Consider the following 12122-nt stretch of genomic DNA (forward strand, 5'->3'; position numbering starts at 1 on the left):
CCCTGTGTCGCCTTCGCACAGCCTCGCATCCCCACACTGCCACACCGCGGCAGCCCGCGTCCCCACATCCCTGTGTCCCTGCGTCCCCATGTCCCCACATCCCTGTGTCCCTGTGTCCCCGCACCCCTGTGTCCCCGTGTCCCCTCATCCCTGCATCCCTGTGTCCCTGCACCCCTATGTCCCCATGTCCCCACATCCCTACATCCCCATGTACCCACATTCTTGCATCCCTGCGTCCCCATGTCCCCACGTCCCTGCACCCCCGTGTCCCCATCTCCCCGCATCCTCGCATCCCCATGTCCCCGTGTCCCCTCATCCCCACATCCCCATGTACCCACATTCCTGCATCCCTGCGTCCCCATGTCCCCATGTCCCCATGTCCCCTCATCCCAGCATCCCCGTGTACCCGTGTCCCCACATCCCTGTGTCCCTGCGCCCCTATGTCCCCATGTCCCCACATCCCCACATCCCCATGTACCCACATTCTTGCGTCCCTGCGTCCCCACATCCCCGTGTCCCCACATCCCCGTGTCCCCATGTCCCCACATCCCCGTGTCCCCACATCCCCACATCCCCGTGTCCCCACACCCCCCGATCTCACACCCAGCCCCGTGTCCCCTCGTGCCACATCCTCACACCTCTACACCCCGCGTCCCCGCACCCCACGCGCGCCCGTTTCCGTCTCCTTATCCCCGCCTCCCCCCTCCACCCCCCCGGGCCCCGACCCCGCGCTGACGCCGCTCTCAGCTCGGAGGCCGGCCCGGATTTCCTGCTGAAGGTGGAGCTGTACAGCGCGGGGCTGGGGGACGACGTGGGGGGCAGCGCGCCCAGGAAGCTGGCCAGCAAACTCAGCAGCTCCCTGGGCCGCTCCGCCGGGCGCCGCCTGCGGGCCACCATGGATGGGGGGCCTGGGAGCCCCACGGCAAACGGGGGGGGGGCTCTGCTGCTGCCGGCCCCCAGCGTGCCGTGAGTGCCGGCGTGTGACTGTGAGGGGGGGATATGGGGTGGGATGGATGGGATGGGATGGGGTGGGGTGGGGTGGGATGGGATGGGATGGGGTGGGATGGGATGGGATGGGATGGGATGGGATGGGATGGGATGGGATGGGATGGGATGGGATGGGATGGGATGGGGTGGGAGGGGGTGGGAGGGGATGGGATGGGGATGGGATGGGGTGGGATGGGATGGGATGGGATGGGATGGGATGGGGTGGGATGGGATGGGATGGGATGGGATGGGATGGGATGGGATGGGGATGGGGATGGGGTGGGGTGGGATGGGATGGGGATGGGATGGGATGGGGATGGGATGGGATGGGATGGGAATGGGATGGGATGGGAATGACCTGAACCCACAGTGCTCCACACCTCTGTGTCCCTCTGTCTGTGTGTCCCTGTGTCCCAACACGGGTGGGAATGGGAGCAGAGATGGGGTTGGAATGGGGCCGAGGATGGCAGTGGGATGGGAACGGAGGCGAAAATAGGAATGGAAAGGGATGTGGGCATCCGGGAGCGCGGGGGCGCCAATGTGGGGTGCGGGGCCGTGGGGGGGCGCAGTGCCCCTCAGCCCCGCGCCCTGCAGGGGTCCCAAATATCACCTGCTGGCGCACACCGTGCTGTCCCTGGCCGAGGTGCAGGACGGATTCCGCACGCACGACCTCGCCATCGCCTGCAGCGGTGAGCAAAGGGGGCGCGGGGGGCCGAGGGGGGCCGCGCTTCGGGGAGGGGGGGCCGATGCGGGGATGCGGTCACAGCAAGGCGGGGAGGGGGGAGGGGGGCGCCTGGGGGTCTTCCCTGCGCCGGGCGGCCGCTGAGTGCCGTGTGCCCCCTCCCCAGAGGAGAGCTCCTTCTGGCTGCCGCTGTACGGCAGTATGTGCTGCCGCCTGGCTGCACAGCCCCGCTGCATGGCGGCGCAGGTGATGTGCGGCTTCCTGAAGGTGCAGGTATGTGGGGGGGATCGGGGGGCACGGGGGGGTGTGGGGCAGGGGGAGATGGGGAGGGGAATGGGGAAGAGGAGGGGGCGGCGTTGGGGGGGATGGAAATGGAATGGGAGCGTTGGCAAGGTGCGATGGGATGGAGGTTGGATGGGGGTGGGGATGGGATGGGATGGGATGGGATGGGATGGGATGGGATGGGATGGGATGGGATGGGATGGGGTGGGATGGGGTGGGATGGGATGGATGGGATGGGATGGGATGGGATGGATGGGATGGGATGGGGTGGGATGGGATGGGATGGGATGGGATGGGGTGGGGTGGGATGGGATGGGATGGGATGGGATGGGATGGGGTGGGATGGGATGGGATGGGATGGGATGGGGTGGGATGGGATGGGATGGGATGGGAGGGGATGGGAGGGGAGGGGATGGGAGGGGAGGGGATGGGATGGGGATGGGATGGGATGGGATGGGGTGGGATGGGAGGGGATGGGATGGGGATGGGATGGGATGGGATGGGATGGGATGGGGTGGGATGGGATGGGATGGGATGGGATGGATGGGATGGGATGGGGTGGGATGGGATGGGAGGGGATGGGATGGGATGGGATGGGGTGGGATGGGGTGGGGTGGGATGGGATGGGATGGGATGGGATGGGATGGGATGGGATGGGATGGGATGGGAGGGGAGGGGAGGGGAGGGGAGGGGATGGGATGGGATGGGATGGGGATGGGATGGGATGGGATGGGATGGGATGGGGTGGGATGGGGATGGGATGGGATGGATGGGATGGGATGGGATGGATGGGATGGGATGGGATGGGGTGGGGGGGGATGGGCAGCACGGTGGGGGCGGGGATGGAAACGGGTCGGGGGTGCCGTGGGGCCGGGCGGCAGCAGCAGCCCCCACCTCTCAGCCACCACCGGCAGCGGCTGCGGTGCGACGGGAGCGGGGATCCCCGCGGTGGGCGGCTGGGGGTCGCGGTCCTTACGGCCTCCCTCCTCGCAGCAGGCGCCGGGGGATCCGCAGGGCTGGGCGCGGCTGTTCTGCGTGCTGCGCGGCACCAACCTGCTGTGCTACCGGCGGGCGCAGGAGGCGGAGGGCGGCGTGCAGCCCGCGCTCACCATCGCCATCAACAAGGTTTGGGGGCTCATTTGGGGGGGAGGCGGCTGCGGGCGGGGGGCTGACGGCCGTGCCGTGCAGGAGACGCGGATCCGCGCCACGGAGCAGGAGGCGCGGGGCAAACTGCACAGCATGACGGTGACCAACCGCTACGGGGCGGAGGAGGTGACGCACACGCTGCTGGCCGAGAGCCGCGCCGAGACGCAGCGCTGGATGGAGGCGTTCTGGCAGCACTTCTACGACATGAGTGCGTGGGGCCGGGGCACGGCGGCACCCCGAGACACCCCGGCCCGGCCCGCACCGCGCTTACGGCCGTGGGCCGCGGCCCGACCCCCCCCCCCGTGCCCGCAGGTCAGTGGAAGCAGTGCTGCGACGAGCTGATGCGCATCGACGCGCCGCCGCCGCGCCGCCCGCCCGCCCCGCTGCCGCGCCAGGGATCGCTGTACCACGAGATGGGTGAGCGCAGCCTCCTCCTCTTCCTGCTGCTCCTCTTCCTCCTTCTCTTCCTCGCTCTCTTCCTCCTCCTCATCCTCCTCTTCCTCCTCCTGCTGCCCGGCTCTCTGCCGTCTGCTCTCCCTGTGTCTCCGCTCCTCTCTGTGCTCCTCTCCGCGCTCGGTGCCAGCGCTGCCCGGCCCGGCCGTGCCCTCCTGCGAGGGGCTCCTGCTGCAGGATAACGCCGTCTCGGCGGAGATCCGCGCGCTGCTCTCCTCCTATTACAGCGACAGGTGACGTACGGGGCCTCTGCCGCCGCTGCTCGGTGCCCACTGTGGGGCACGGCTGTGGGGCACGGCGTGGGACGCGGCACCGCTGTGCATCTCCCGGCTGTGCTGCCGTGGGTGCAGCCCGGCCAGCGTGGCTGCAGAGCACAGCGCAGTTGTCCCGGCTGTGGGGCACATCCCTACTATAGGGCACATCCCAGCCATAGGGCACATCCCATCTATAGGGCACATCCCATCTATAGGGCACATCCCATCTATAGGGCACATCCCAGCTATAGGGCACATCCTGTCTATAGGGCACATCCCAGCTATAGGGCACATCCCGGCTATAGGGCACATCCCAGCCATAGGGCACATCCCATCTATAGGGCACATCCCAGCCATAGGGCACATCCCAGCTATAGGGCACATCCCATCCATAGGGCACATCCCGGCTGTGGGGCACATCCCAGCTATAGGGTGCATCCCAGCTATAGGGCACATCCCATCTATAGGGTGCATCCTGTCTATAGGGCACATCCCATCTATAGGGCACATCCCATCTATAGGGCACATCCCGGCTATAGGGCACATCCCAGCCATAGGGCACATCCCTACTATAGGGCACATCCCTACTATAGGGCACATCCCAGCCATAGGGCACATCCCATCTATAGGGCACATCCCGGCTATAGGGCACATCCCAGCTATAGGGCACATCCCATCCATAGGGCACATCCCAGCTATAGGGCACATCCCAGCTATAGGGCACATCCCATCCATAGGGCACATCCCAGCTATAGGGCACATCCCGGCTATAGGGCACATCCCAGCCATAGGGCACATCCCATCTATAGGGCACATCCCATCTATAGGGCACATCCCGGCTATAGGGCACATCCCATCTATAGGGCACATCCCATCTATGGGGCACATCCCAGCTATAGGGCACATCCCAGCTATAGGGCACATCCCATCTATGGGGCACATCCCATCTATAGGGCACATCCCAGCTATAGGGCACATCCCATCTATAGGGCACATCCCATCCATAGGGCACATCCCAGCTATAGGGCACATCCCATCTATAGGGCACATCCCAGCTATAGGGCACATCCCATCTATAGGGCACATCCCGGCTATAGGGCACATCCCAGCTATAGGGCACATCCCAGCCATAGGGCGCATCCCAGCTATAGGGCACATCCCATCTATAGGGCACATCCCATCTATAGGGCACATCCCATCCATAGGGCACATCCCCGCTATGGGGCACATCCCATCTATAGGGCGCATCCCATCTATAGGGCACATCCCATCTATAGGGCACATCCCAGCTATAGGGCACATCCCATCTATAGGGCACATCCCGGCTATAGGGCACATCCCATCTATAGGGCACATCCCGGCTATAGGGCACATCCCAGCTATAGGGCACATCCCAGCCATAGGGCACATCCCGGCTATAGGGCACATCCCAGCTATAGGGCACATCCCAGCCATAGGGCACATCCCATCTATAGGGCACATCCCAGCCATAGGGCACATCCCATCTATAGGGCACATCCCATCTATGGGGCACATCCCATCTATGGGGCACATCCCATCTATAGGGCACATCCCAGCTATAGGGCACATCCCATCTATAGGGCACATCCCAGCTATAGGGCACATCCCATCTATAGGGCACATCCCGGCTATAGGGCACATCCCAGCCATAGGGCACATCCCATCTATAGGGCACATCCCGGCTATAGGGCACATCCCATCTATAGGGCACATCCCAGCCATAGGGCACATCCCGGCTATAGGGCACATCCCAGCTATAGGGCACATCCCAGCCATAGGGCACATCCCATCTATAGGGCACATCCCATCCATAGGGCACATCCCATCTATAGGGCACATCCCATCTATGGGGCACATCCCATCTATAGGGCACATCCCAGCTATAGGGCACATCCCGGCTATAGGGCACATCCCAGCTATAGGGCACATCCCATCCATAGGGCACATCCCATCTATAGGGCACATCCCCGCTATGGGGCGCATCCCGGCCGCGTCCCCTGGCGCAGCGCACGTCCCGTTTGTCCCCGTCCCGGTGCTGCAGTCACCCGGCTGTAGTCCCGCCCCGCGCACCGCATCCATGGGGCACGGCGTGTCCGTGGGGCGCGCCCCCCTCCTTCGACCCCCCCCTCCGCGGTGCGCAGCCCCCCCCCCCCCCCGCCGCTGACCGTCCTTCCCCGCAGCTATTGACCCTTCCGACGACATCGAGGCCGTGACGGACATCCTGACGCGGCGCGCTGCGGCGCTGGCGGGGGGGGCGCGGGGCTGCCCCCCGTGGCTCTCCCTCTTCGAGGGTCCCCCCCCGCACGCCGCCCCCCCCGCCGGCTGCAGCCCCCGGCCCCGCGCCCGTCCCCGCACGCTGTCGCTGGACGCCAAGCTCAGCACCCTGAAGGGCCGGGGGGGAACCCGGCGCGCCCCCTCCCCGCGCCCCCCGCCCGGCTCCGGCTCCTCCAGCCCCGGCAGCTCCGGTTCCGACACCGAACGCGCCGCCCCTCCGGGCCGCCTTCAGTCCCAGGTGTGAACCCGGCACCCCGGGGGGTTCTGGGGATGGGCGGGGGGGCGCCGTGGGGACGCGGCCCGGGTCGGGGGTCCCGGTGCCGAGGGCTGCTCTTTTTGGGGAGAAACTGGAACGTACGGTGCCCAAGTGGAGGGGGGGGGTCGGGTCGCTCCGAGCTGCTGCCGCCTGCCGTGGGCTCGGGGCTCCCCCCCCCCTCATTCGGATGGTGCTCGGGGCTGAGCCCCCCGCAATGGGCGGGCGCGGATCCAGCCTTGGGGGGGGGTCGGGGTCCCCCCGCTTTATGCCTCACACTCCTAACCGCGGCCAGGACCAGCCGAAGCCCCCACCTCGTCCGTGTGCATTAAAATTTATTTAACAGCCGCCGCGTCTCATTGGGGCGGGGGGCGCTGCTCGGCTCCCCTCCCTCCCCGGGGGGGTCGTGCTGCCCCCCCAGCACGGTGCTGCGGCGCTGGGGCTGCGTGGGGCGGCTGCTGCCCGAAGCTGCTGTACGGGGGGTGGGGGGAAGCGGTCAGTGCGGGGCGCGGCGCCGGGGGGCTGCGGGGTGAGGTGCGGGGCAGCCCCGGCCGCGCGGTGCGTGGAGAGCAGCGGGGGGGCGTAGAGCTGCTGCCCCCAACCCGAACTACACAGTGTGGGGGGGAAACTCCTTGTCCTCGGGCGGGGGGGAGGCGCCGGGGGTCAGGAGCTGGGTGAAACCTGGGGGAGAGGGAGAGGGTGAGGCCGGGCTGGGGGGGCGCAGGGGGGCCCGGAGGAGCGGGGGATGCGGCGGGGCCGGCCCGTACCTGGCTTGGCTTTGTGCAGCGGCTGCGGCAGGATGGTGGCACCGCCGCCCTGCGGGAGAGAGCGCCGGGGGTCCCCAACCGTGAGGCCCCCGCCCCACGTCCTGTGCGTCGCCCCCGCCCTCGAGGTTCCATCATCCCCGTCCTGCCCCCGGCCCCAGAGCCGCCCCCTGATTGCTGCCCACCTGCCCCCAAACCCCCACCCACAGCCCCTGCCCCCCCACCCGGCCCCATCCATGCCCCCCATCCCAATGCCACCAGTCGCCCCATACCTGCTTTGGGGGCTCCCAAGGCGGTGCCCAGTCCCCAAGGCCATTCTGCCCCCCGTTGCTCACTTTCGGCTCCGCCTGGTGCTCCCCAGCTGTCCCTGCAGGAGGGGGACGCGGCTGAGCCCCCCCCGCGGTGCGGGGTGGGGGTACAATGTGAGGGAACCCCGTCCCAGCCCCACACGGGGGGCTCCGTGCACCCACCTTGCTGCAGCTCGCAGGGCAGTGCTGCATCCTTCGGGCCGGGGGGGCTGGGGCTGCGGGGGGGGCGGTGGGACGGGGGGCAGCCCAGGTGGAGGGGGGCCCTCCCGAGGGCTCAGGACCCCCTCGCCCGGCCCAACCGGCAGCTCCGGAGCCCCCCACGCGGGGGGGCTGGGCAGCGGGGGGGTGCCCGGGGGGGGGCCCTCCTCATCCAAGGGGGTGCTGGGGGGGCTGGGCAGGGGCAGAGCCTCGTCCTCCACGGTGCCGGTGGGGGGCTGCCGGGGGGGGCTGAGGGGCGGCGGCCCCCCGGCGGTGCTGCTGGGGGGGCCCAGCCCTGAAGCGCTGCTGGGGGGCAGAGGCTCCGCTCTGCGAGTGCCGTCTGAGGGCCCCGATCCAGGAGGGCCGGGGGGGCTCTGCAGCCGGGAGGGGCCGGCAGGGGGCCCGGGGGGGCTGATGGGAGACGGAGTCCCGGCCCCCGGGGGTCTCGGGGGGCTCCCCAAGGCGGCACAGGGTGGGCGCCACGTCCCTACGGGGCTACCGGCGTGCGGAGGCCCAACCCCGGCCGGGCCGGTGGGAGTCCCCGGGGGTCGGCGGGGGCTGGGGGGAGCCGCAGCCTGGAAGGCACCGGGATCGGGGGCGGTGGGCGAAGCGGGAGTCTCCGGGCGGCGGAAGATGAAGGCGGACTCGGTCAGGCTGCGCTGGTACCGCAGGAAGGGGCGGCGGGCGCCTGGGGAGGCACGGTCAGCTCACAGCCACCGGGGACCCCCGGCCCCCCCCCCCCCCCCCCCGGCCCTCCACATACCGGGCCGTGTGCCCAGCGGGCCGGCGGGCAGCGCGGTGCCCGAGGTGCTGCCCGAGGCGGATCCCGCGCGTTCCCGCTGCCGGAAGAAGTCCCGCGGGTTCTGCGTCCGCTGAGCCACCAGCACGGCCGCCTCCTGCAGCACCGGGGGCCGTTGTGGTGCGCAGACCCCCCCCGGCGCTCCCCACACAGCGGCCCCCCGCCCCACTCACCGCCGCCTTCTCAATGGATTCGCTGCGCCGGAAGCGATCCCGCATTGCAGCCTCGTGCTCCCGCTGCTGCTGCTCCTGCGGGGATGGGGACGGATGGGGGGACAGGGATGGGGGTGCGGGGATGGAGATCTGGGGATGGGGACGTGGCGACGGGGACGCGGTGTGGACGCAGCACCGCGTGGCGCCTCTCCATCCCAGAATCACAGAACGGCCCGGGTTGGAAGGGACCGCAGGGATCACGAAGCTCCAACCCCCTGTTGCACGCAGGGCCACCAACCTCCATATCTAAGGCTACACCAGGCTGCCCAGGGCCCCATCCAACCTCCAACCCCTCCAGGGATGGACGGGGCACCGCAGCCCCTCTGGGCGGCTGTTCAGCCCCTCGCCGCTCTGTGTCAAGAACCGAATCCCGCAGCCCCACGCACCCATCGCTGCTGCTCCTTCCTGCGCTCCTCCGCCTCTATCCGCGCCTGCTCCTTCCTGCGGGGATGGGAGCTCAGCGCCGCCACCGGCTGCGCCTCCAGGTGCCGGGCACGGGACTGCGGGCACCCATGGGTGCTGGGCTCGGGGCCGCCCGCCTCACCGCTGCTCCTCGATGCGCTGCTCCTTCTCCCTGCAGCGCCGCTCGCGCTCCGCCGCGTCCCTGCGCTCCTCCTCCATGCGCTCCCTCTCCCATCTCCTGCGCTCCTCCAGCGCCCGGCGCCGCTCCTCCTCCTTCCGCTGCTCCTCCTCGCGCTGCACCGCAGGGACTCAGCGGGATGGGACCCCGCACCTCCCCCCCACGGCACCCACCGCCCCTCACCTCCGCCTGCGCCCAGAAGGAGTCCCGTTTGGTGCGGCGGATCTCCAACGCCGGGTTGGTCTTACGGTAGTTGGTGCCCTACGGGAGCGGCGGGGCTCAGGCCGCACCGCGGCACCCGCACGGACCCCCCGCCCGCCGCCGCCTCCCCGCCCCGCTCACCACCAACTCCTCGCCGTCTGCCGGGGGGCTCCTCCTGCTGCTCGGGGCTGCGGCGGGGGCCAGCTGTGCCAGCACGCGGCTCAGCCCCTCCTGCGTCACCTCCTCGGCACGACGGGCGCTCAGCACGGCGGTGGCCTCCTGGCAGTGGGATGGGGCCAGCGTCGGCCCCACAGCGCCCCGAGCCACCCTTGCACCCCCCCCCCCCCCCCCCCCTGCCGGGATCCGCTCCCAGACCGTCCCCGGGGAATCTGGGCACCGTTCCCAGCGGAGCTCAGCAGATCCAGATGTGGGGCCGGATCCAGACGTGGGATCTCACCCCAGGGCGTGCAGGGATGGGGGCACGGGCGGGGGGCAGCCCCAGCTCCACAGGGCAGGGCAGAGCGGCCGGGGCAGGAGGGGCCGGGGCAGGACGGGGCCGGGGCAGGGAGCCCAACCACAGCCACAGCGCGGCCAAGGCTGGAACTGGGAGCTGGAACTGGGAGCTGGGAACGGCAGCGCCTGAGTCAGCAGCTCCAGGAATGCACCGCACGCAGCAGCAAGCAAAGGTCGGGGCTGCGGGGCAGGAAGGGGGGGTGGGGTCCCTCATGGACCCCCGGGGCTCCAGACTCACCTTGAAGAAGGCTCTGATGGCCGGCAGGTGTCCGGCGCACGCCTGGCGCTGGGACTCGGGCACCTCCTCCCCTACCTGGCACAGGCGCGGGGTTCAGCGCTGCCGGCTCAGCGCCCCTCATCCCATCCCCGCGCCCCCCAGCGCCCCCAGCCGCTCCCCCCCCCACGCCCGCTGTAGGACGGCACGGCGCGGCCCCCCGTCGCCCCCCCCGGCTCACCCAGCTGATGAGGACGACGCGGGGGGCTCCGCTGCCGGGGTCCCGCACTCGGCACAGCCCGTACATGATGCTGCTGGCACAGAACTTCGCCGCCAGCTCGTCCACGCCGCCGGCTGTGGGAGGGGGATCAGGGCGAGCCGCGCGACGCGCGACCCCCTGCGGATCCCCCCGTCCCCGTATAACGACCCCCCCGTACCTCCCGAGTCCAGCAGCCTGAGGTCATGGTGCTTCTCGTAGGCGAACACGGCCCTGGGGGGGGCGGGGGACGCTCGGTGCCGGGTCGGGGTCGGACCGGGGGGTGGCGGCACGTGGGGGCTCGCGGCCGCCGCCCCTCACCCCGCCCCCCGCCGGTCTCAATTCGTGGAAGTGCCGCCGTCATCCGCCCGGGGACAATGGAGCGGCGGGAAGCGCCGTGCCCGCCCCCCCGGTACCGACACCGGGCTGCCCCCCCGGGCGGCGCGACTTCGCGTCCCGGCGCAGAGGGGGGACGGGCAGCGGGCAGCGGCCGAGCGGCCCCGGACGGAGCGGAGGGCGGCAACGGGGGGGCGGCCCGGACGGCAGCGCTGTGCGACGGGGGGGAGGAGGGGGGAGCGCGGGGCTCCCAGGCGCGGGCGGGGCGCGGTTCCACGCGGGGAGGTTTGGGGGGGCATTGCGAGCGCCGTGGGGGCACCGGGCGGAACTCGGCCCCCCCCGCAATCGCGCCCCGTTCCCGGTTCCCCGTTCCCACCCGACGCCCACGGGGGCGCCGCTCCGGCCCGGCCCGGCCCCGCCGCCCCCGGCCCACGCAGTCCGATCCACGTGCGCGGCCCCGGAACCCCCCGTGCGGCTCCGCACCTCGACCCGCTCGGGACCCCCCCGCGTCCCGGCGCCGTTCCCTCACCAGTTGGTGGCCGCCCGCGGGTTGCCCACGTCCTCCCGTGCCGCCAGCAGCGCCAGCCGGTGCCGCTCCAGCCCGGGGGCCCCCATGGTTCTCCCACGGCCCCGCACCGCCCCGCACCGCCCGGCAGCTCCTGCGCGGCCCCGCCCCGGTCTTAGAGGTGGGGAGGGACCGGCGGCACCGGGCGGGACCCGGCGGGGCGGGCGGCACCGGGCGCGGAGCCAAAGCCGGGCGGGGCGGAGGGGGCACCGTGGGTCCCGCGTGGCGCTGGGTGTGGGGGGGGGGGGCGGCCCCACGCGGTCCCGTGGGCGCGGCGTTCGGACCCGCGATGTCAGGCGCGGCGTTTCGGGGCCCCACGCGGTACAGCGGGGCGGTGCGGGGCCCCACGCCGGGACGTGGGGAACCCACGCGGGGCCGCCCCCACCCGCGGCCGCCCGGCGCCGCTTCCCTTATTTGGTCACCGCGGCCTCAAACCCCAAAGCCCCGAGAGAGCGAAAAAATGCGCGGCGGCGGCTGCGGATGGGGGGGGGGAGGTGGGGGGAGGGGGGAGCAGAGCGGGGGGCTCCGGGGCTGAGATCCCACGGGGCCCCGTCCCGGCAGCGTCCCGTACCCATCGGTGGTGCTCGTCCCCATCCGCGCCCCGCGTCCCCGCTGTGCCCCACGTCCCCACCGGCGTCCCCTACCCATCAGTGCCGCGTGTCCCCGCAGTACCCCGTGTCCCATCTGCGTTCCACGTCCATCAAGAGCCCCGTGTCCCAGCAGTGCCCCACGTCCCCACCGGTGTCCCATATCCATCAGTGTTGAATGTCCCGCTCCGTGCCCCCTGTCCCCGCGTTGCCCCGTGTCCCCATTAGCGCCCCGTA

The 12122-nt window shown here is 70.7% G+C and overlaps 2 protein-coding genes across 2 annotated transcripts; one reads left to right on the forward strand and one right to left on the reverse strand.

The window, feature by feature from the left end:
* The first annotated feature begins 297 nt into the window (after positions 1–297).
* LOC128072959 (rhotekin-like) lies at positions 298–6700 on the forward strand. Its single transcript, XM_052667212.1, has 7 exons — positions 298–966; positions 1582–1676; positions 1836–1942; positions 2945–3076; positions 3140–3305; positions 3410–3514; positions 6006–6700. The coding sequence occupies exons 1-7, from the start codon at positions 329–331 to the stop codon at positions 6341–6343; spliced, it is 1581 nt and encodes a 526-aa protein (XP_052523172.1). The 5' UTR covers positions 298–328; the 3' UTR covers positions 6344–6700.
* Positions 6701–6857: 157 nt separating this feature from the next.
* LOC128072956 (drebrin-like protein A) lies at positions 6858–11462 on the reverse strand. The gene is given in 15 exon segments (XM_052667209.1): positions 6858–7033; positions 7120–7168; positions 7389–7483; positions 7587–7650; positions 7652–8310; positions 8386–8518; positions 8595–8669; positions 9020–9074; positions 9178–9329; positions 9397–9474; positions 9556–9693; positions 10166–10240; positions 10383–10495; positions 10579–10631; positions 11263–11462. Coding segments are annotated over 15 exon segments (1899 nt in total). The 5' UTR covers positions 11349–11462; the 3' UTR covers positions 6858–6959.
* Positions 11463–12122: the final 660 nt, after the last annotated feature.

Source organism: Tympanuchus pallidicinctus, unplaced genomic scaffold (assembly GCF_026119805.1).
Source record: "Tympanuchus pallidicinctus isolate F22 unplaced genomic scaffold, pur_lepc_1.0 scaffold76, whole genome shotgun sequence".
NCBI classification, from domain to species: Eukaryota; Metazoa; Chordata; class Aves; order Galliformes; family Phasianidae; genus Tympanuchus; species Tympanuchus pallidicinctus.

What these genes read in the sequence shown, in the direction of transcription:
- LOC128072959 (XM_052667212.1), top strand. Translation starts at nt 329, where the DNA reads ATGTACCCACATTCCTGCATCCCTGCGTCCCCATGTCCCCATGTCCCC. An exon ending in GCGGCTTCCTGAAGGTGCAG is followed by an intron (nt 1,943 to 2,944) that starts GTATGTGGGGGG and finishes CCCTCCTCGCAG; the next exon opens with CAGGCGCCGGGGGATCCGCA. An exon ending in TCACCATCGCCATCAACAAG is followed by an intron (nt 3,077 to 3,139) that starts GTTTGGGGGCTC and finishes CGTGCCGTGCAG; the next exon opens with GAGACGCGGATCCGCGCCAC.